Source organism: Gastrolobium bilobum, unplaced genomic scaffold (assembly GCF_033153095.1).
Source record: "Gastrolobium bilobum isolate Gb01-03AN ecotype WA unplaced genomic scaffold, APGP_CSIRO_Gbil_v1 utg42413, whole genome shotgun sequence".
Classification (NCBI taxonomy): Eukaryota; Viridiplantae; Streptophyta; class Magnoliopsida; order Fabales; family Fabaceae; genus Gastrolobium; species Gastrolobium bilobum.
Window position 1 is genome coordinate 29,425 of NW_026899412.1, and position 24,482 is coordinate 53,906.

General features: G+C 39.2%; 1 protein-coding gene across 1 annotated transcript in view; it reads right to left on the bottom strand.

Moving 5' to 3' along the window:
• The window catches only part of LOC133290382 (protein FORGETTER 1), a 41,259-nt gene extending 17,378 nt beyond the window's left edge, over positions 1 to 23,881 (bottom strand). Inside the window, exons 1-16 of the mRNA XM_061488453.1 lie at positions 23,192 to 23,881; positions 9,906 to 9,971; positions 9,602 to 9,775; positions 9,391 to 9,521; positions 9,107 to 9,183; positions 8,103 to 8,284; positions 7,908 to 7,985; positions 6,384 to 6,516; positions 5,922 to 5,982; positions 5,748 to 5,829; positions 2,966 to 3,091; positions 2,708 to 2,851; positions 2,514 to 2,613; positions 2,299 to 2,430; positions 1,609 to 1,679; positions 1,350 to 1,522 (exon numbers count right to left, since the gene is read on the bottom strand). Coding sequence (XP_061344437.1) covers positions 1,350 to 1,522; positions 1,609 to 1,679; positions 2,299 to 2,430; positions 2,514 to 2,613; positions 2,708 to 2,851; positions 2,966 to 3,091; positions 5,748 to 5,829; positions 5,922 to 5,982; positions 6,384 to 6,516; positions 7,908 to 7,985; positions 8,103 to 8,284; positions 9,107 to 9,183; positions 9,391 to 9,521; positions 9,602 to 9,775; positions 9,906 to 9,971; positions 23,192 to 23,698 — 2,237 coding nt within the window. The 5' untranslated portion in view covers positions 23,699 to 23,881. The remainder of the gene's footprint in view (positions 1 to 1,349; positions 1,523 to 1,608; positions 1,680 to 2,298; positions 2,431 to 2,513; positions 2,614 to 2,707; positions 2,852 to 2,965; positions 3,092 to 5,747; positions 5,830 to 5,921; positions 5,983 to 6,383; positions 6,517 to 7,907; positions 7,986 to 8,102; positions 8,285 to 9,106; positions 9,184 to 9,390; positions 9,522 to 9,601; positions 9,776 to 9,905; positions 9,972 to 23,191) is intronic.
• Positions 23,882 to 24,482: the final 601 nt, after the last annotated feature.

Here is a 24,482-nt window from a genome sequence, read left to right on the forward strand (position 1 = left end):
GAATTGGATATCTTTTTAGTTCGAGAACGTGATTGGTCCAAGGATCTAATTGTGACTCATGTTCGTGCTGAAGGTATATCATCAGAAACGCGGAAGCGCATCGTACCGATGCGATGAGGAATGAAGACACCGCTTTGATTACCTGAGGTGAAGTAGCGAGCGTGACACTTTCTCACGCTCACGATCTGCAGCAATGCACCACGAACGGTCGCAATTCCGCTCTACGATTGATCTTCCAGGCTATGACTCAAGGGGATCAGGGGGTCGTGTGGGCAACTGTTCAGATGATGAACGTCTGCCTCTTTGGTGTGTTTCTGATGACGGTAACCCTAGGAGGCACAAGGGAGAAAAGAGTGTTTATATACCCTGCCCAATCCAAAACTAACCCTAAGCTTCATGGGTTAAAATTGGACTTTGGGCTCACTCTCACTAAAGCTATTGGGCTTAACTGAAAAGAGCATACTAAACCCAACACCTGCCTCAGATCAACTTGCTGACACATTGACCAAGCCTTTATCTGTCCCTCAATGTGTTGCGCTCAGAGACAAACTCAGAGTTATGGATGCTTTTCAACTCCCTGACTCATGAGTTTGAGGGGGCATGGTAGCATATTAAAGCTTTGTAGTTTGTTTTATACGTGTGTACTTTGACCAATTATTGTTGATGATTAGCTGTTGTGTATTGGACTTGGTCTTAGTCTAGTTTGTGCTTCATCTGATCTTTTATCTAAGTTAGTTGTTAGTCTTTTGTCAGAGAGATAGAGACTAATGTTCCTGCCTCTTATCAACTTGCTGGCACATTGACCAAGCCTTTATCTGCCCCTCAGTTTGCTGAGCTCAGAGACAAACTCAGAGTTACGGATTTTTTCAACTCCCTAACTCATGAGTTTGAGGGGACATGTTAGCATATTAAAGCTTTGTAGTCTGTTTTATACGTGTGTACTTTGATCAGTTACTGTGGATAATAAGCTGCTGTGTATTGGACTTGGTCTTAGTCAAGTTTGTGCTTCATCTGATATTTTCTTTAAGTTAGTTAGTTGTTAGTCTTTTGTCAGTTTGTTAGATCGAATAATTGCTCAGCCTTAGTGCTAAGTCAGATTCCTTTTCGCTCTATAAATAGAGCTCGCTGTATGTTGCTTTGTATCATCAATTCATTTTCTCAGAAATACTCATCGGAATTTCCTCTTCTCTTTCTCTCTCTCCTTCATCTCTATTAATTTCCTCCTGATTTTGTTTAAAAAAGGATAATGTGTATTGCAGTTTCTTTTGCAACCAGTTATTCAACATAAAATGATAATTAACAGCATTAAACCAGACCCAAATAACTCGAGAAATGTTTAAATTCTACACCTCTTCTGGAGTTCAGTTATGTAGGCCTGTCTTGCTTGAAGATATTCATCTGTTTTTTCCTTGCACAAATGGCATGACCACTCTTCAGGAACAATATCACCAATTGGTGGCATCAAGCATTCGGAATGGACTAATTTACCACAGCAGGAGCACTGTAGCAATTTTTTTTTTTCCTGCAGGGAAAAATAAGTGATTCCTGCATCATCAGCATCAAAACATTTAACAGATATATGTATTGGAATAATCAAAGAAAAATTACCTCCTCAGTGGTGCAAATTTCACATATCTGAAACTCATCATCAGAATCAGTAGATTCAACAGCAGAGTCAGCTGCAGCAATCCAGAGGAATCTTAATAAAATGCAAACAAGCAACCCCGCAAGTTCAATGTCTTCCAAAACCATCAAATTTAACACAACATTTTTAATAGATATCGTTAGAAGAAAGAAATTATATTCTTTTAATAGCAATGCTGCCTTAAGGTTAACGTGCCCAATCAAAACAGCAAGTTCCATATACAATGACATGGAAAAGATAAATATAAATATCAACATCAACATCAACAACACCTTTATCCCAAATTAATTGGGGTAGATGGTAGATGAACCCAAATGAAAGATACAAAAAGGTTGAAAAAATAAAAAATAAAATAAAATAAATAAATAAATAAATATAATAGTAATAATATATATATATATATAAATAAAAGTAAAAAAGAAAGGGAAAAGAAGAAGAGGGGGAAATGAAGGGGAAAAGGACTAAAAATGGACCATCACAAATCAATGGTACTGAAGGGATACATATCAAAAGAGCAAAAACAAAACATGATACATTTCAAGATGCCAATGAAACAAAAAAAATCTACAATACAACTATAACAATATAAGGAAACACCATAGGAAAAAAAATAAGTACACAAGATTCATCAAAATTTGTTTCTGGAAACTCACTTTCAGATTCTTCATCACTTTCAACATCACTAGGAGGCTGCCACTTGGCTACTTTTCTGACCCTTCCTTTTACTGAAACACCAGGAGTTGCAGAGTGCCTCTTCCTTTGGAGCTCCTTTACCCCATCCTCTCCTATCACAGAATTGAAAACAAGAGCTAATAAATGCACAATAATGAAAATAAATGAGAATCATCTAGCAAAACAAGGCTCAAACCTGGGAGAAGTTCGGGTTTTTCTGGTAATGGATAATTTTCTTCCACAAATTTAAGCAGCAATTCTCGAGGTCCAGAAACAAAGTCATCAAGTTCAGAACCCTATCCAAAAAAATAATAAAACCTGTGAAAAAACTGAACTGCAGAAAACAAAAATTGATTTGTATGGAAATGAAAACAATATTCAAATAGATACATATTTTGTCACAGCTTCCTCTGTCCTTGCTTCTCCAGTACTCTGAAGACCAACAACTACACACTTGTCTTCAATTAATGCTTGCTTTGCTAGTCTCACAGTAGCAGGAACTTTAGCAGACATACACATGTGTCTAAAGAAACGCTACAGCATTACAAGGAGCGTTAACAAACAAAAGAATCAAAAATATTTTTAGTACGCATACAAGAGACAATAAAATAGAACTTGTATATTTAGGCAATACTTAAATTTTAATACCTGGTGGCTTGCCCAGTATAATCGCCATAGTTGACTAGAATTAGGTTTATCGTTTAGGAAGGCACTGGCTGATAACAATTCTACTCGTAATTCTGCCCAAAATTCTGCTGCCTTTTTATACATGTCCTAAGAAGTTTGATATGATCAGTAAGACCATTAAAAGAAAATAATGAATTTATAGGATATACGAATGCATCTACATACAATATAGATGGCTACACATGTTATAATTACATGAAATGAAAGTTGAACAGTCTACAGGCAGGAGATATCTATAGTTTTCTAAAACACCAATCCCATTCTCCTACCCTACTTAAAAGCAAAAGGAATTAAAATACACAAAAGAGAATGACAAAGTATATTCCTAATTCAACATACTGAAAATACCTATCAAATGTGAAATTGACATACATACATCTAAGTGAGTGTCTCTTATAATGTTGGTATTTGTTGATACAAATAAATATGATTGATAATGACAAGAAAAAAACCAAATGAAACTGATACGTCCCCACCTTTCAAGCAAGAGAAATAAGTGGGCTGAAGAGTCATGCTGAGTCAGCAGAGAGTTTGTTAACAAAAGAATATTCTAGAGAAGGCTAAACAGAAAACAGTTAGGGGCTTGGACATTGGCGGGAATTTCACAGGACAAAAGGAGTATGAAGGGAAAGTCTGGGTATCTTGAATCTGAATTGGGTCATGGGATTTGGGACAAAGTAGAGCCTCTCTAATTGCTCTAAACTATTATTTCCATTTTCCGTTACCTGTAATTTGTGTGGTACTGTTCAATTAGTTAAGCTTGGATTTTTTTCTTAGCTCTTTATACTGTTGAGACACTATTAGTAATACAAATATCGGTTTCTTCATCCATTTTCCTTATTTTGTGTTCTGTAAATTGTTGTTACTAGCGGGTTTCTATCAATTGGTACCAAAGTTATCCGATCCGGGTAGCTTTGAACCATGGCCATGCTAAGAAAAAATTTAAGGAGAAGAGAAATTCCCAGTCTATGGAGAAGATGATGAAGCTTGGGGAAGGCTAATCAATCTTGAACAATTTTTCCAGGCAAAAAGAACATATAAAGAAGAGAATTTAAGCCCGTAATTCTAGCTCAATTCATGAGACATAAAACACATGTCACGAATCAGTTCCGACTTCCCTCCATCGTCTCCCTCTTGGATAGCTACGAAGCTGTGCTCCACCATGATCCCTTCGAGCTCTACATCCCTGGGTCGGGTTTGGGTTTAGGTAACCCCATGTGGCCTTGGAATTCTCCCGGCCTGCTTGACTATAAGCAATTAGCTTTGATGGAGTTTTACGCTGCTGACTGGAGTTCATATGGGGAGCAAATTCTGACTAGACAAAGTGGGAGTACACAAGCAAAGTGGAAATGCAGGTCAGACATTGGGCATTCAACAAAATATAATTTTCCAAGGAAGGAAAACCAGTTGCCAGAAGAATTGCAAAAAGAAGGGCAACTGCTACAGGAATGGAGGTACATTTTATATCATACCATGGGGAGCAAGAATATTCATTTTGAGTCTTTCTTTCAGCTGTGGATTTTTCTTCATCAAATCTATACCCAAATTCTTAAATTTCAAACCAAAAGATTACATCAGTATTATGATAGTCAAAAAAAGTTGCTATCCTTTTTTCAAGAGGGCATAGTAAGTCCAGACAGTTCTCGAGAGGAATTGGAATCTGGACCCTGTTTTGAGGATGAAATTTCGATGATTATGTTTTGCAAGGTTGACAAGATTCACTACATTATCAAATATATGACGGATTCATAAGTTGGAATGACTAGTTCCATAGACCTTGAAAAGTACAGGATCATTGGAGAACAACTTTATCATAATGCTTGCGAACTGAATCTGAAGATTAGTTATTTAGAGACTAATAGATATTACTTTCCTGTCCAGCCACTTGATGTGAGTCAATTACAAGGTTGGCATGAATATATAGATTTTATTGAAGAAGAGCAATGGGAATCCGATACAAGTTATTTTCTTTCTCACATAAATTGGTTCTTACACTTAGAACAATGGAATCCAAGAGGTAGGTTTTTTGAAGGCTGAACTTCACCTTGAGGACAAGGTGAAAGCTTTAGGGGGAAGTATTGATCTATCCCCACCTTTCAAGCAAGAGAAATAAGTGGGCTGGAGAATCATGCTGAGTCAGCAGAGAGTTTGTTAACAAAAGAATATTCTAGAGAAGGCTAAACAGAAAACAGTTAGGGACTTGGACATTGGCTGGAATTTCACATAATAAATAGGAGTATGAAGGGAAAGTCTGGGTATCTGGAATCTGAATTGGGTCATGGGATTTGGGAGAGTATAGCCTCTCTAATTGCTCTACACCATCATTTCCATTTTCTGTTACCTGTAATTTGTGTGGTACTATTCAATTAGTTAAGCTTGTATCTTTTTCCTTAGCTTCTTGTACTGTTGAGACACTATCAGTGATACAAATATCAGTTTCTTCATCCATTTTCCTTATTTTGTGTTCTGTAAATTGTTGCTACTAGTGGGTCTCTATCAAAAAACACAAACCAAATGTAAGAAAAAGAAAAAGCTAATCACTTTATACCATACCACAAAACTAACAAACAGCATGCTGAAACTGGTTGATAGAATTCCTTTTCATTAGCTTATGCTCACCTCATTATTATTTTCAGATGCCAGTCAATATTTTAACAGATAATCTCCATCAGTATTTCTTCTGTACGACACTTGCAACTTCAGTAAATAATATTGTGTAAGTAAACAAATCAGTGCCTCATACCATCATTTTATCTTCTAATGGTGCTTCAAGAACTTCAAACTCAGCACCCTTGTAGCTAAGTGTCCGACATAAATACATCCCCCTACAATGAGAAAAGTGAAGCAAAACAATGTCTTTCATAAGCATATATGCTCACAAGGCCAAGGGTTGGTGTGTACGTGAAAATATTATAACCTTGCTTTCATGTCCATGGCAACTAGTTCTAAAGCTCCAACACCCCCTCTATCAAGAGCACCTGGATGTATAAATACAAGTAAGTTAACTTTATACATTTAGATGGGGCCATTGGGGGCAACTCATCACATGTAGCAAGCAATTATTTATGAATAAGAAGTTCTTGAACATTCTATACTATGTAACAATATTAAGTTTAATTAAACAATTGCAAAATATTAATTATTTCTCTATATATTCATATTTAAATGCCTTTAAAGTAATAATACAGGTAAACAATGGCTGTCAAGCAAACAGCAAGACGCTAAAATACATCATCAACTAGACTAGAGAAACTTAAATAACATCAAAAATGTTGCAGCAGAAAGTATTTCAAAAAAATAAATTAAAAAAAAAGAAAAAAGATCACCAGCTATGAATTGTATTTCATTAAAAAAAGGAAAGAATGTAGAAGAACACTACCTAGAAATTCACGGAAATCAGAGAAAGAAGTCCCAGCTCCCCAAAGACCAAGTCGAACCATATAACCCATATTTCGAGGTTCAGATGCACCAGTTGCTGAGCAATAAAGAACACGAGCTTCAGGAAGTCGATCCTGTGAATTAGACTGCAATAACTCAGAGTAATCCCAGTTTTCTATCCAACATTTCAATGCTAAATATTGCAAAGCAATAATTCGACTTTAACATTCATTGATGCAGATAGAGCAGGAGACTATAGACACATGCAAGAGACAAATAGAGGGGCATTAGGAAGCAGAGAGGTATTTGCAAAATAAGCCAGAAATAGCAGATAATTGTATAGAAGCCATTCTAGTTTCAAAACACAAAACAAAAATCAAAATCAAAATCAAAATCAAAAACAAAAACAAAAACAATAAACAAAAAAATCACTTTATGGATTACAGTTACAACTATTTATTTTCTATATGGCCTCAAGTTGCAGGGGTGGGGGAAGGGATGTTTGAGATAGTCAGCTTGTAAAGCCTTTGTTATGGGAGAGCAAAATGTCCCATCCAAACTTTTAATTTTAACAATTATAAGATAACTTCTGTAACCTTACAGATAAACCATCATTATTGTTTTTGATGCTGTTAAAAGTTATTAGCCACTTATCAACATATAATTAAAATTTTAGGGCCTATATCAAGTCATCTGATTATGTAAGTTGTTTTGACTTTTGAAGCAAAAAGAGCTTCGGAATGCCTTTGCAAATCCACTGTTATAATAGTCCCAAATCTGTCATGTATCTGTTAAAATCTAATTGAAATTACCTCAACTGATTATATTAATATTAACAGAAATATGAGAAACGGTCTCTGTTACAGTTAAAATAGAAATCAACGGCAACAAGCAGTAACGAAAGCAATTAACCGGTACAAAATAACAGCAAGGCACATATGAGACGCCCTGAATATCTCCCAAGCCTAGCCTAATTCCAATGACCCCAAAAGGTGCCTCTACCCATGCAGCAACACACCTAAATAACAAACTTCCAGCCTCCTACTCACGTAACCAATTCACTCTCCAAAAGGGGTGTTCCTCAGCTGAGTCAGCACCCTTCGAAGACCAATTAATCTTCCTCCTATTTTCATTTCGTACATAAGTCAGAATGGGTTTAGATGATTTGGGCTCCTTGGACCTATCAGTATCCTTTAGCACATAATATTTTTTGTAGATCATTGTAATTATTCTAAAATATTCTGTTATCATTGATTAATTGTTTTCTGCTTAGATATCTCCATTTTTTACAATGTACAATACTGCAATGTTCACATAGCTTCACCTTTTTGCAAAATATTCCAAAAGCATTCATTACATACATAAGAAATAACAAAATTAGGATTATAAACAAAGCCAAAAATATATAAAACGATAACAAAAATATACCATAACATAAACTCAGAGAGTATAATTTAGAAAAACAGAGCAAAGAATATAGAAACTTTTGGTCACTATTCCAAGAGAACAAGAATGAAGAACAAACCTGAATATCAACAACTGCTTCTCCAGTTCGTGTTGGCTGACTGCCAGATTCAGGGACCAAATTTTTTGCTTTGTGGCACTACAATGAACTCATTAAACCTTAGTAAAAAAAGGTAAAGAAATAAAATTGAATCCAAGAACAAATGACAAAATATACATTGGAAATAACAAATGACATTACAAAATATTTCCATACCTCATCAAAAATTACAAGACCATCAAACCCTGGTCCACACCACTGCACAAGCTGCTGGAGACGAGAACGACCTTTCTCAGAAGATGCTATGAGGCTATTGTATGTCAAGAAAACAACTCCCTCCCTGACCCCAACAGACTTCGAATCGAGCTTAGAATAAGGCAGTTTGTTCAAAGCATGCACTGGATTAAGGGAAAAGACAAAGAAGAATTTTAAATTCATAATAACATTAATTGCAATATAGACAAAACAATTGCCCAACTTTTAAAATTAAACTCTACATAAATACAAACATCTTAAATGGACTACAAAAAGAAATTTCTTCCAGAAAGTTTACAAAGAAATTTTTCATTCTTTGGATAAAAGAGGTATAATTGGATATAAGAATGAACCAAAAAAAGAGGACAATAACAAATAATGCACTACAAAGCAGCTAGTGCATATGACCCAACACAATAGCAAGGGATGAAGGGGGCTACGATCTTTATATACCATAACTCTTATTTGTAATAATAATCAAGGTCAAGTACTATTATAGTGCAACTAGTACAAGCCTAGCCCTTTAACACCAACACTACTTACGAAATTAGACTCCTAAAACAATAAAAATCCTAATATTGTAACAGTGTTGATCTTGTGGGCCATGAACCACACATACACATCCCTAATCTTAATTTCATATGTGAAATTTACAAAAATACTTCATGAACTACCCATACATATCCTAGAATTTGAAAAACGAAAAATATCAACAAGAAATAAATTCCATAATAAGAATTATTTTGCAACAATTACGTACTTAACAGCGTATGCAAACAGATTGATGAATATGCCATAAAAGTTGTGATACAACTTTCAATATTAACATCAACAACACGTTTATCCCAAACTAGTTGGGGTCGGTGGTCAATGAACCCAAATAAAAAGCAAGAAAAGATTGAGAGAAAGAAATAAAATATAAAAGATAACAAGCTTTATCCATATAAAATCACCAAAGAATATACCATCAATGCATGTTGCACCCACATCATCCAAGTCTCTTCTAGCATCAAACTTCAAGTCTGAACCAACAGAAATCCACCTGTGTAAGATCATTGGAAACACGAAAAAAGCATCAAAACATTTAAACTCCCTGAGTATAACCAGTCATTTGAAATTACAAACAAGCATGTTCATATTGCTCAGGTAAATGGGTACGAATGTGCATCCTGAGCATGAAATAGCGTTTATCTCAATTGTCAATAACACGCAAGCATGATTGCATGTAGGGACTGTGACCTAAACTCACAATGCTTTTCTCCTTCCATGGTGCCAGTTCTCCCAAATTAGACCTGCAACTGTTCGACCTTTACCCACACCAGCTCCATCTCCAATAAAGAATCCTGCTCTAGCACCACTGGGGAGGTGTTGAAGGTGTCTCTGTTATAAAAATAACATTATACACAATAAAGGCAAAGCAAAACATTATCATATATTGTCAATTATGTCAAAGAAGAAACCTGACAAGCATAGACCAATGTCTCAATTTGCAAGCATGACAAAGCCTTTGAACTTTCTAAATTATCTTTAGTTTTTGGATCATAAGTAGGCTCAGGTGGCTGCACTGCAGACAACGAAGATGTCTCCACAACGGGATCTGGGTGTTGAGGTCCAATAGATACTTTTGGTGGTCGCTGCACAAGGAGACATCTTAATACCACTAAAATGTGCTTGCATAACTTGAAATAACAAGTGAATTGTTAATTCAGCTAAAAGAACCTTCTAACACACAATTCAGTTGAAAGGAAACAATTAGTAACTCACATAATCTGTAAATGTTTCTCCAACCATGCCACCTTCATCTTCATCCCGCTCCACTTCAACAGCTACCTGATTTAATTTAATGCAGAAGAAAACAAAATATAGATATAAGAACTAAGAAGGCCAGAAGAATATACAAACAACATTTTCAAAACAAAGAGCCTTCACATAAAATCAACAAGCCATCAATAAATGAATAAAAGGAAGGAAAAGTCACTGGACTGCTGGAGAAATAATTGAAATATAAAGAGGGAAGAGGGGATGTCATCCATTCTCTTGCCTGAAGGAGGATTTAAATTTAACAAATTAATCTTCCTATTCAAAAACAAAAACACAAAAGATTTGAAAATATGAAATAAATACACAAATATATGCATATAAGTAAGTACAAAACAGTAGAATCAAGAACCCTCCTAGTCCCATGTGCACGTCGAAAACAAAAGAGGCAAGAAAGCAAAATTGAAAACACTTGAATATAAAATATTGTGTTGTGTATTAATCTAATACAAAGAGTTACAATATATAGAGACCCTAATGGGCTTAAGTGAGAAGCCCAGATCTAATCCAAAAAGAATATTTACAGATAGGAAGTAATCTATTCAAATCTAATCATATCTAATCGTATCTATTCTAACACTCCCCCTCAAGTTGGTGCGTATATATTGTGAGCACCAAGCTTATTACAAATGTATTCAATCCGAGGACCTCTGAGAGCTTTAGTGAAGACATCCGCTAGTTGATCATTAGAGTTGACAAAAGCTGTCTTGATTTCTCCTGACTGAATCCTTTCTCGAATGAAGTGACAATCAATCTCTATATATTTGGTTCTCTCATGAAATACAGGATTAGAGGATATATGTAACGCAGCTTGATTATCACAAATGAGTGTCATGAGTTGTTTCTGTTCACAAAGATGAAGCATGAAGCTCCTAAATCAACTGCGTTAACCATATTAACTCACATGTAGTAATTGTCATTGCACGATACTTAGCTTCTGCACTAGATCGAGCAACAACAGGTTGTTTCTTGCTCTTCCAAGAAATTAAGTTTCCTCCAAATAAGACACAATAGCCAGAAGTAGAACGCCTGTGTGAGGGTGATCATACCCAATCAGTATCTGAATAACCACAAATTTCTGTATTTCCCTGATCCGAATACAACAAACCTTTTCCTGGTGCTCCTTTGATGTATCGGAGGATCCTCACAGCAACATCCCAATGAGAATCACAAGGGGAATCAAGGAACTGACTAGCCGTACTAACAGCGAAAGACATGTCTGGCATGGTCTCAGTAAGATAATTGAGCTTCCCAATTAGCCTCCGATAACGACCAGGATCAGATAACGGCTCCCCTATCCGGGCAATAACTTGATATTGGGATCCATGGGTGTATCAATTGGTTTACACCCCAACATACCAGTCTCTTCTAGGATATCCAAGGCATACTTCCTTTGACAGATAGAAATGCCCTGTCTAGATTGTGCCACCTCAATTCCCAAGAAGTAACGCAGCTTCCCAAGGTCCTTTATTTGAAATTGACTGAATAAATACTGTTTTAACTGACGAATTCCAGCTTGATCACTCTCGGTGAGAATGATGTCATCAACATAGACTAACAAATAGATGCACTTATCAGGAGATGTGATCCTATAAAATACAGAATGGTCAACTTTACTGCGAATTAAGCCAAACGCCTGAACAGCAGAACTGAAGTGACTGAACCATACCCGAGAAGACTGCTTGAGACCCTATAAAGATTTGCGAAGACGGCACACCTTCCCAGACTCCCCCTGAGCAACAAAACCAGGTGGTTGCTCTATGTAAACTTCTTCTTGTGAATCACAATGAAGAAAGGCATTTTTTATGTCAAGTTGAAGGAGTGGCCAGTGACGAACAGCAGCAAGAGAAAGAAATAGGCGAACTGACGCCATCTTAGCGACCGGAGAGAATGTATCGCTATAATCAAGGCCGAAGATTTGAGTAAAACCCTTTGCAACTAGGCATGCCTTGAGACGATCAACATGGTCATCAGGTCCAACTTTCACAGTAAAAACCCAGTGACAACCAACTATAGACTATTCTGGAGGAGCAAAAACAAGGTCCCAAGTGCCATTGGAATGAAGTGCAGTCATCTCATCAAGCATATTGGATGGGAAAGTGCTTCACCTGTGGTCTTAGGAATAGAAACAGAGGAAAGACTAGAAACAAAGGTGAAATGAGGAGGAGAAAGACGGTCATAGCTCAAAAAGGTATAAAGAGGATAAGGGTTACGAGTAGTACGTGTACCTTTTCTTTGAGCAATGGGAAGAGCCTCTGGTGAAGGAGCCGGAGGGGAAGTATCAACAGCAGTGGGCGATGAGTCAGCAAGAGTCGAGTCGATAGGAGGCACAGTTTTGCGACGCTGATAGGTGAGAAGTGGACAATTCTCAGGTATGGAAGCAATAGGTTGCTCATCTGGAATAGATGTACCTGCAGCTGGGAAAGACAAGTCAAGAAAAGAACAGAAAGAACATGATCAACCTGTGACAATTGAGATGGGATAGAATTAAAGGGTTGTTGATCAAGAAAAGTGACATCAGCGGAAACAAAGTAACGTTTAAGATCGGGAGAATAACAACTATAACCCTTTTGAAGACGAGAATAACCAAGAAAAATACATTTAAAGGCTTTGGATGTTAACTTGTCCTTACCAGGAGTGAGATCATGAACAAAACAGGTACAACCAAAGACATGTGGGGATAGAGGATAGAGAAGAACATCTGGAAGTAACAAGTCATAAGGAATGTCATTATTAAGCACAGATGAAGGCATACGGTTGATGAGAAAACAAGAGGCAAGGACTGCATCGGCCCAGAAGTGAAGAGGAATGTTAGAATATTAGATATGATATGATTAGTTTTGATTAGATATGATTGGATTCTGTCTTATCCGTAAATAGTCTGACTGTATTCTGACTGTATTAGGATTAGGTTTGGATTAGGTTTGGGCCTTACACTTAAGCCCATTAGGGTCTCTATATATTGTAACTCCCTGACACAGATCAATACACAACGTATTCTTTTACATTTAACTTGGTACCAGAGCTATTTCGTTCTGGGAACCCTCGCTTCCGCTTAGAAATCTTGTTCTTCGCTTTAAAACCTAAGCCCACTGCTTAGGAGTCATCTTTTCTTTGCCGTGCGTCCTTCCGGTAAGACATCAAAGGCTGTAAGTCCTCTTCAGGCATCTTCTGCACGTGTCCACATCCCCAAACAGTCACCGAAGCACCATCAGCCACCGTCAGCCACTGTTCAGGCTGCCGGAGTACTTTTCCGGCGAGTTTTCAGTCTGGAACGAACGCGAACAGAACCCTCTCCTCCCGGCGGCCTGCTCTGTGGAAGTCCGGCCACCATCGGAGTTGTCACGCGCTCTCACGCGCCTCCAGTCTTCTCTGCGCGTGGGCTTCACGCGCCACATTCTGCCGGCGCGTGAGCACTATTCCGGCGACTTTTTCCGGCCGGTCTTGGACAGAGAAGCTCGTCTTCTCCTCCTCTTTCTGGATCTGTGGTTGGTTCTTTGTGGGTCTGACTTTTTGTGCGCACCTCTTCTTGATTGGTGATCAGGTTCGTTTCTCTTTATTCGGTTTGTATCTTTGTGATTTGATACTATGGCAGCAAACCTTCCAATTCATTCGGAGGTCAAGTCTCCATCTCCTCCTTTGAGAAATTCTCCCAATATCATCTCTACCAATATTGGGTCCATTACCTCTTCAAAATTGAAGGGATCTGTTAATTACAAGAACTGGGCCACCTCTGTTCGAGTTTGGTTCTTTGGACAAGGATATGGGAACCATCTCACAACTAAGTCTACTGATGTCCCTAAGGAGGACAAGTCTGATTGGGAAAAGATTGACAACCAGCTTCTGAGTATCCTCTGGCAATCCATTGATCCGATTGTCTTGGATATCTTTTATTCATTTCAAACTTGCACTGAAGTGTGGGAGGAAGCAAAAAACCTCTACACTAATGATGTTCAGCAGCTCTATTTCATCATCTCTCAGTTTATGGAATTGAGCAAATCATCCGACATTCAGATGGAGACATATATTGGCAAGAGTCGCTCTTTGATGCAGGCATATTTGGATATGCTGCCTTACCCTACTGATGCTACTGCATATCGGAAACAGGTGGAACGTCTCTTTATGGTTGCCACACTTTCTGGCCTTCCCGAAGAATATGATAATGTTCGTGATACTATCTTGACTAGTGGGGAGCCTGATCTATCCATGACGTATCAGCGTCTTCTGAATTTGAATAAGAAATCTGCTCCTGCATCGTCTTCTGCTGTTGATTCTACTGCTCTAGTTTCCCGTACTGATTTTCGCGGGCATATTGGAGGTGGACGTGGTCGTGGTAGAGGCCCAGGAGGCCGGGGCCCAGGAGGACGTAGCCCAGGAGGCCCAGGAGGTCCAGTCGGACGTGGTCAGCGACTTCGTTGTCATTACTGTCAGCAACTTGGTCATTATGAGGAACGCTGCTACACCAAGTATCCTCACATGCGACCTTCTTTTGCTGCTAATGTAGCTCAATCGGATACTGCTTCAAATGGTTCAGTCTCTCTCTCCTCTGAAGAATATGCAGCATTCCAGGCCCTTCTCAGGAAGTCCTCTCCTCAATCTCAGGCCTCTGCTTCAGAACTGGTAATCTTGTTGCTTGTGTTTCTCATTCTGCATCACTTGGTCCTTGGATATTTGACTCAGGTGCTACTGATCACCTCTGTGCTAATAAGGAACTCTTTTCTTCCCTTACATATTCTAATAATTTACCCTCTTTTACTCTTGCTGATGGAACTAAGGCCCCCGTTCATGGGATTGGACAAATCTGTCCAACCTCCTCATTGACCTTGACATCTGTCTATTACATTCCTCACATCCCTTATAATTTAATATCGGTTAGTAAATTGATCAATTCTCTTAATTGTATTGTCACATTCTCAAACCATTCTCTTAATCTGTGAGTCACGGGGTCTGTTCTACCTTGATGTGCCGAGTCCTTCAGTTGCTTGTTCTCTCACAGAATCTCCACAGCTCATCCACAGTCGTCTCGGGCATCCTAGTCTTGAGAAATTGCAGAAGATGGTTCCTCTTTTATCCGGTCTTCAAACTTTAGATTGTCAGTCATGTCAGCAAGGAAAGCACATACGCTCCTCCTTTGCTAATCGAGTCAATAAACGAGCTGATGCTCCTTTTTCAATTATTCATTCAGATGTTTGGGGTCCTAGTCATAGTGTGTCTATTTTAGGTTTTCGGTATTTTGTCACCTTTATTGATGATTTCTCCCGTTGTACTTGGATTTATTTAATGAAAAACCGTTCTGAGTTGTTTTCTATTTATCAAAAGTTTTCTGCTGAAATTCATACTCAATTTGGTGCTTCTATTCGTATTTTACGTAGTGATAATGCTAAGGAGTATGTTTCTGTTGACTTTTCTCACTTCTTAGCCAAACAGGGTACTTTACACCAAACCACTTGTCCTCACACTCCACAACAAAATGGAGTAGCTGAACGTAAGAATAGACATCTCATTGAGATTGCCAGGACTCTTCTTATTCACATGCATGTTCCTCTTTACTTCTGGGCTGATGCAGTCCTTGCTTCTTGCTTTCTCATCAACCGCATGCCTTCATCTGTGCTTAATAATGATATTCCTCATAACTTATTGTTTCCAGATGTTGCTCTCTTTCCTCTATCCCCACATGTTTTTGGTTGTACCTGTTTTGTTCATGATCTCACTCCTGGTAAGGATAAGTTAACATCCAAAGCCTTTAAATGCATTTTTCTTGGATATTCTCGTCTTCAAAAGGGTTATCGCTGTTACTCTCCTGACCTCAAGCGTTACTTAGTTTCCGCGGATGTCACCTTTTTTGATCAACAACCCTTTAATTCTATCTCATCTCCATTGTCACAGGTTGATCATGTTCTTCCTGTTCCTTTTCTTGACTTGTCTTTGCCAGATGCAGGTGCTTCTACTCCAGATAAGCAATCACCTATTGCTCCAGTACCTAAGGACCGTCCACTTCTCACTTATCAGCGTCGTAAGACAGTACCTCCAGTCGACTCGACCCCTGCTGACTCATTGCCCTCTGCAGTTGATTCTTCCCCTCCGGATCCTTCACCAGAGGCTCTTCCCATTGCTCAAAGAAAAGTTACACGTACTACTCGTAACCCTTATCCTCTTTATACCTTCTTGAGCTATGATCGCCTTTCTCCTCCTCATTTCACCTTTGTTTCTAGTCTTTCTTCTGTTTCTATTCCTAAGACCACAGGTGAAGCACTTTCTCATCCAGGATGGCGCCAAGCGATGCTTGATGAGATGACCGCACTTCATACCAATGGCACTTGGGACCTTGTTTCTGCTCCTCCAGAGAAGTCTATAGTTGGTTGTCGCTGGGTGTTTACTATGAAAGTTGGACCTGATGGCCATGTTGATCGTCTCAAGGCACGCCTAGTTGCCAAAGGTTTTTCTCTCCAGTTGCTAAGATGGCGTCCGTCCGCCTATTTCTTGCCCTTGCTGCTGTTCGTCACTGGCCACTCCTTCAACTTGACATCAAAAATGCCTTTCTTCATGGTGATTTACAAGAAGAAGTTTACATGGAGCAACCACCTGGTTTTGTTGCTCAGGGGGAGTCTGGGAAAGTATGTCGTCTTCGAAAATCCTTATATGGTCTCAAGCAGTCTCCTCGAGCATGGTTTAGTCGCTTCAGTTCTGCTGTACAGGCGTTTGGCCTAATTCGCAGTAAAGTTGACCATTCTGTATTCTATAGGATTACATCTCCTAACAAGTGCATCAATTTGTTAGTCTATGTTGATGACATCATCCTCACCGGAAGTGATCAAGACGGAATCCATCAGTTAAAACAACATTTATTCAGTGCATTTCAAACAAAGGACCTTGGGAAGCTGCGTTACTTCTTGGGAATTGAGGTGGCGCAATCTAGACAGGGCATTTCTATCTGTCAAAGGAAGTATGCCTTGGATATCCTAGAGGAGACTGGTATGTTGGGGTGTAAACCAGTTGATACACCCATGGATCCTAATGTTAAGTTATTGCCCAGACAGGGGGAGCCGTTATCTGATCCTGGACGTTATCGAAGGCTGATTGGGAAGCTCAATTATCTTACTGTGACTAGGCCAGATATTTCTTTCGCTGTCAGTACGGCCAGTCAGTTCCTTGATTCCCCTTGTGATTCACATTGGGATGCTGCTGTGAGGATCCTCCGATACATCAAAAGAGCACCAGTAAAAGGTTTGTTGTATTCGGATCAGGGAAATACAGAAATTTGTGGTTACTCAGATGCCGATTGGGCAGGATCACCCTCGGACAGACGCTCTACTTCTGGTTATTGTGTCTTCTTCGGAGGAAACTTAATCTCATGGAAAAGCAAGAAACAACCTGTTGTTTCCCGATCTAGTGCAGAAGCTGAGTATCGTGCAATGGCAAATACTACCTGTGAGTTGATCTGGTTAAAGCAGTTGATTCAGGAGCTTCATCTTTGTGAACAGAAACAACCCATGAGACTCATCTGTGATAATCAAGCTGCGCTACATATATCTTCTAATCCTGTTTTTCATGAGAGGACCAAACATATAGAGATTGATTGTCACTTCATTCCGGAAAAGATTCAGTCAGGAGAAATCAAGACAGCTTTTGTCAACTCGTCTAATCAACTAGCAGATGTTTTCACTAAAGCTCTTAGAGGTCCTCGGGTTGAATACATTTGTAACAAGCTTGGTGCTCATAATATATACGCACCAGCTTGAGGGGGAGTGTTAGAATATTAGATATGATATGATTAGATTTGATTAGATATGATTGGATTCTGTCTTATCCGTAAATAGTCTGACTGTATTCTGACTGTATTAGGATTAGGTTTGGATTAGGTTTGGGCCTTACACTTAAGCCCATTAGGGTCTCTATACAGATCAATACACAACGTATTCTTTTACATTTAACTAGGAACATGCATGTGAATAAGATGAGTCTGTGCAGTCTCAATGAGATGTCTACTTTTACGTTCAGCTACTCCATTTTGTTGTGGAGTGTAAGGACAAGTAGTTTGGTGTAAAGTACCCTGTGTGGCTAAGAAATTAGAAAAGTCAACAGAAACATATTCCTTAGCATTATCACTACGTGAAATACGAATAAAAGCACCAAATTGAGTTTGAATTTCAGCAGAAACTTTTGATAAATAGAAAATAACTCAGAACGGTTTTTCATTAAATAAATCCAAGTACAACGTGAAAAATCATCAATAAAGGTAACAAAATATCGAAACCCTAAAACGGACACACTACGACTTGGACTCCAAATATCTGAATGAATAATTGAAAAGGGAGCATCAGCTCGTTTATTGACTCGATTGGCAAAGGACGAGCGTATGTGCTTCCCTTGCTGACATGACTGACAATCTAAAGTCAGAAGACCAGATAAAAAAGGAACCATCTTCTGCAATTTTGAAAGACTAGGATGACCGAGGCGACTGTGAATGAGTTGTGAAGATTCTGTGAGAGAACAAGCAACTGAAGGACTCGGCACAACCAGGTAGAACAGACCCCGTGACTCACGGCCCACTCCAATCGTCTTCCCCGTACCCGAATCCTGCACAGAAACAGAATGGTTTGAGAAGGTAACAATACAATTAAGAGAGTTGATCAATTTACTAACAGTGATTAAGGGATATCAAGAATGTAATAGACTGATGTCAAGGTCAATGAGGAGGTTGGACAAATTTGTCCAATCCCATGAACAGGGGATTTAGTGCCATCAGCAAGAGTAAAAGAGGGTAAATTATCAGAATATGTAAGAAATGAAAAGAATTCCTTATTACCACAGAGGTGATCAGTAGCACCTGAGTCAAATATCCAAGAACCAAGTGATGCAGAATGAGAAACACAAGCAACGGGATTACCAGTTTCTAAAGCAGAGGCTTGAGACTGAGGAGAGACCTTCCTGAGAAGGGTCTGGAGTGCTGCATAGTCTTCAGAGGAGAGAGATATTGTACCAGTTGAAGCAGTATCCGATTGAGCTATATTAGCAGCATGAGAAGGTCGCAGATGAGGATACTATGTGTAGCAACGTTCCTCATAATGACCGAGTTGCTGACAATAATGACAACGAGGTCGCTGACCACATCCTCCTGGGCCACGTCCACCCTGGCCTCTACCACGACCACAACCACCTCCAATGTTCTCGCGAAAGTCAGTACGAGAAACTAGAGCAGTGGAATCAACAACAGAAGACGATGCAGGAGCAGATTTCTTATTAAGATTCAGAAGACGCTGATACGTCATTGATAGATCAGGATCCCCACTAGTTAAGATAGTATCCCGGACATTCTCATATTCTTCGGGAAGACCAGAAAGTGTGGCAACCATAAAGAGACGTTCCACTTGTTTCCAATATGCAGAAGCATCAGTAGGGTAGGGCAACATATCCAAATATGCCTGCATCAGAGATCGACTTTTGCCAACATATGTCTCCACCTGAGTGTCAGATGATTTGCGCAGATCCATAAACTGAGACATGATGGAATAAAGTTGCTGAACATCATTAGTGTAAAGGTGTTTTGCTTCCTCCCACACGTCATTGCAGGTTTGAAAAGAATAGAAAATATCCAAGACTGTCATAGAATACTCAGAAGCTGGTTGTCAATCCTTTCCCAATCAAATTTTTCTTCCTTAGGAATATCAGTAAATTTAGTTGTGAGATGGTTCCCATGTCCCTGTCCAAAGAACCAAACTCGAACAGAGGTGGCCCAATTCTTGTAATTAAGAAAACCCTTCAGCTTTGAAGAGATAATGGGCCCAACATTGGTGGAGATGACATTAGAGGAACTTTTGGCAAGACGAGAGGGAGGACTGGTCTCCGAGTGAACAGGAGAAGATGCTTCCATTATAATAAATCACAAGGATAAACAACCAAGCGAATAGAAACTAACCTAACCGCGAATCAAGAAGAGGTACACACAAAAAGTGAGACCCACAAAGAACCAACCACAGATCTAAAAAGAGGAGGAGGAGGCGAGCTTCTCTGTCCAAGACCGACTGGAAAAAGCTGCCGGAACAGTGCACACGCGCCGGTTGAAGGTGGCGTGTGAGCACCACGCGCAGAGGAGACGAGCGGCGCATTGAGGCGCGTGACTGACGCGACGGTGGTCGGACCTCCACAGAACTGGTCGCCGGGAGGAGACGGTCCTGATCGCAGGTTGTCTGGGCTGAAAACTCGCCGAAAAAGTTCTCCGGCGGCCAGAACAGTGACGGACGGTGGTTCCGGTGGCAGACAGAGGTGCTGACGCGTTCGGAAATCACTCAAAAGGGGCTTACAGCCTTAGATGGCTTGCCGGAAGGACGCACGGCAAAGAAAAGAAGACTCCTAAGCAGTGGGCTTAGGTTTTAAGGCAAAAACAAGGTTTTAAGCGAAAGCGAGGGTCCCCAAAACAAAAGAGCTCTGGTACCAACTTGAATATAAAATATTGTGTTGTGTATTAATCTAATACAAAGAGTTACAATATATAGAGACCCTAATGGGCTTAAGTGAGAAGCCCAGATCTAATCCAAAAAGAATATTTACAGATAGGAAGTAATCTATTCAAATCTAATCATATCTATTCTAACAAAAACATCAATTCAAAATAGCAACCCAACTCCTAGGCAGGCACAACCTACATATACTTTTAAAACAACCATGAGGAGAATGCTTCTAGCAAGAAACTTCTTCCTCCACAAATTTTTGTGGAACAGGCTTGTCTTCCTAGCCTCGTAGTGGATTTTTACTCATGGGTTTATTGAGTTTTTCTTAGTCACTCTCACACAGAGACTAGCAGGCTGCATTCAAATCTTAATTGTTTCTTTTTCTGTTTTTTTTATCCCTCGTACCCCTGAACATCAGATCTCATGGCAATCTCAACATTATATAAAAGATCTAGGGTCTGCTTAGTTGATTAGGTGAAAAGTTACATCAACATCAACATAAACATAAATAACACCTTTATCCCAAACTAGTTGGGGTCGGTGTTAGATGAACCCAAATGAAAGGTACAAAAAGTTTGAGAAAAAGATAAAAAAAAAAATAAAATTAAGTGTATATACATATATAACATTATACATTAAAAGCAGTAGACAATTAAAAGAAAAAAATATAAATATAAATATTTAGGAGGACAAAAAAGAATAAAGAAATAAAATAAATAAATACAAATAAGAAATAAAAGGAACATAGGGAAAAAAAGAAAAGAACACATAAATAAATAAATATGAGAAAAAAGATTGAAAGGAAAAATGAAATAAAAGAAAAAAAGGAAGAAAGAGAGGGAGATAAAGAGAAAAAGGACTAGAAAGAGACTATCTAGAACATAGGAATAAAAATAGGTCAAACCTTCCACCATGTTTATAGCTTTTCTCCAATCCGTCCTAGGACACACTGTCCGCCAATCTATATCCCACTCCATTAAGTCTTGTCTTATTACTTTCTCCCAGGTAAATTTTGGTCTACCTCTACCTTTCTTTGTATCAAGCTCTTGGTAACAAACTTTTGTTCTTACAGAAGCATCCAGGGATCTTCTCATTACGTGCCCAAACCACCTTAATCTATGTTCTCTCACTTTTCAGCCACCGGTACTACTCTTACCTTTCATCGAATATCTTCATTTCTAATCTTATTCATCCTCGTATAACCATACATCCACCTTAACATCTTCATTTCCACTATGCTCATGTTGCTTATGTGCTGGCCAACATTCAGCTCTATATAACATTGCAGACCTTATTGTTGTTCTATAGAATTTTCCTTTTAGCCTAAGGGGAATTTGTGGTCACACAAAAGCCCAGATGCACCACGCCATTTCACCCCCTGCTCTGATTCTATGATTTATATCCTCATCAATCTCTACACCTTTTTGCAAATTTGATCCCAGATATCTAAAAGCATCTTTCTTGAGTACCTCTTGTCCAAGCATATGCAGGGAATCTTAATCTCTGTCTCTTGTCAGAGAAAACTCACACTTCATATATTCAATCTTGCTCCAACTCAATGTAAATCCTTTAGACTCCAAAGTATTTCTCAACAACTCTAGTTTTCTATTAAAACCAGCATTGATCTCATCAATAAACACAATATCATCTGTAAAAAGTATACACCATGGCATTTCCTCTTGAGTATCTTTTGTTAGTTAGTCCATAACTAAGGCAAAGAGATAAGGACTTAGAGCAGAACCTTGGTATACACCTACTATGAGGAGAATGCTTCTAGCAAGAAACTTCTTCCTCCACAAATTTTTGTGTACAGGCTTGTCTTCCTAGCCTCATCACATTTTTACTCATGGGTTTATTGAGTTTTTCTTAGTCACACTCACACAGAGACTGGCAGGCTGCATTCAATCTTAACTGTTTCTTTTTCTGTTTTTTTTATCCCTCATACGCCTGAACATCAGATCTCATGGCAATCTCAACATTATATAGAAGATCTAGGATCTGCTTAGTTGATTAGGCGAAAAAGAGAGGATAGAGTGAAAATATTTTCAACCAAAGTTTTGGCTCAGTGTGAAAAATGAGTACACTTAATTTTCCACCCCGTATTTCTGTTACACCAAGTAAGTGTAAAGTTATTTTCATTCCAAATTTTCCACCTTCCCACTTTCCACCTACTTGTAAAAGATAACAGATCAAAGATCAAAAAAGCAGGTTTTATCACAGGAATCATAGATTGTTGCAGACTAAGGGTCACCTAATTGCAAAATTTCAAGGCCCTAATATAATTTCACTTCCCTGAGAAATGAATCCAAATCCAAGTTTACAATGCATGAAACTTCTATTAATAGCAGTTGCACACCCACCTCGGCACTGACACTAGACATCTTCAACCTAAAATGATGAAAAAATTCCACGCAAAAGATGGACTATAGTGGTAACAAACCCGGAAGGTCACAATCAGTACCTTAACAAGTTCGACTCATATTACCCATAGTAAGTAGTCTATCCCTATTTTCTCATTAATAAACTATTTGTTTCCATCCCAAAAAACAAAATAGCATATTCTATTTACTCTTCACAATTCTCGTCCATCATTATTAACATCTTTACCTTATCAACTATTAAGCATACTCCTCACTAGCTACATTATCTTATCAACCACCTTTACTAAACAGAATCAGCCTACACAGTAAAGCAGTGACAAAATCATCGTTTGCCATTTTACAATTCCAAAACACAATTTTCAGAGTTACAGAGAGCAATAGAAGCCAGGGAACGGAGCCAAACCTCGTTGACTTCTTCGGGAGGAGGCGCAACCGCCGAAGGGAAGAACTGCTTGACCTTGGAGACATCGACGGCGAGGTCAACACCGCATTGAGGGCAAGCGAAACGCGCGAGGCCGTGAGGGACGTTGAGGATGGCCTTGCAGGAAGCGCAGGGAAGCTGGATCTTGGTGGGATCAATGCCGTGAGCAGGCACGTGCGACGGTTGCTGCAACTGCGAAGGTTGGGGAGGGGGAGGAGGAGGAAGCAGCGGCGGATGCGGCGGCGTTAGCGGCGGCGCCGTCGGGTGAGCCCTAGCCATGAGCTCCGGGGGAAGCATCTGCGGCATTCGGCAAGTCGGGCAAGCGAACTCGGTCAGTCCGGGGGCAACGGTCAGGATCATGCGGCAGCCGGCGCAACGGACTCGGACGCTCTCAGCGGCTGGCTGGGACGGCGAAGGAGTCGGCGGAGGGGGAGGGGGAGGGGGTGGCGGTGGCGCCAGCGGCGGCGGTGGCACCGATGGCTGTGTCATTCTTTGTGGGAAGGAATCGGATGAGAGAGCGCGAAAGGGTTTCGGGAAAAATAATGGGTTTGTTTGGCGGGCAGAGAAATTTTTTTCTTCTTCTACTCTCTCCGTGTCTCTTCCTTGGCTTCGTGTGTCTTCGTGTGTGTGTGTCTCTCTCTCTCTCTCAACTGCTTTTCGTTGTTGTGTGGATTGTTGTTGTTGTTGAAGTGTTAGGAAATGAAGCCCAAATGTTTTTTCTTTATAAGAGTTGGGATTGGATTATGGAAGTGTGTGGCTTGTTAAGGAAGTTGGGCTCGCTTCTTTCAAACTGAAATAGTGCAGTGACATAACTACGGGACAAATCATTGAAAACATTTTATTTTTTTTCTTGTTCGTCACTTACTGAACTTTATTTTGAGTGGGTTTGTCTTTAAAGTAAACTAGTATGTTATCCGATGGACCAAAAAAAAAAAGAAATGGGTTCATCTTTCTTGTAGAAGTTAACGTAAATTGTAAAAGTATATCTCTACATTTTATTTAAATTAACATTACGAGGTATCTAACTTCAACTTTTTGTATATATAGAGTTAGGAAATATTTGAATTAATACGTTTAATAATCTAACAAACACTTTATAGTTGAAGTTGAATGTGGTAATTCAAAAGATCATTCATGAGCTTGATTGCATAAGTATTAATTGAGTAATCAATAAGAATTAAATTTTTTATTAGTTCAAACGAAACTCTACTCCATGTATAAAATTCTATACTTGTAGGCTTAGTGATTCCTTACGGTCCACCATACTTTGCAA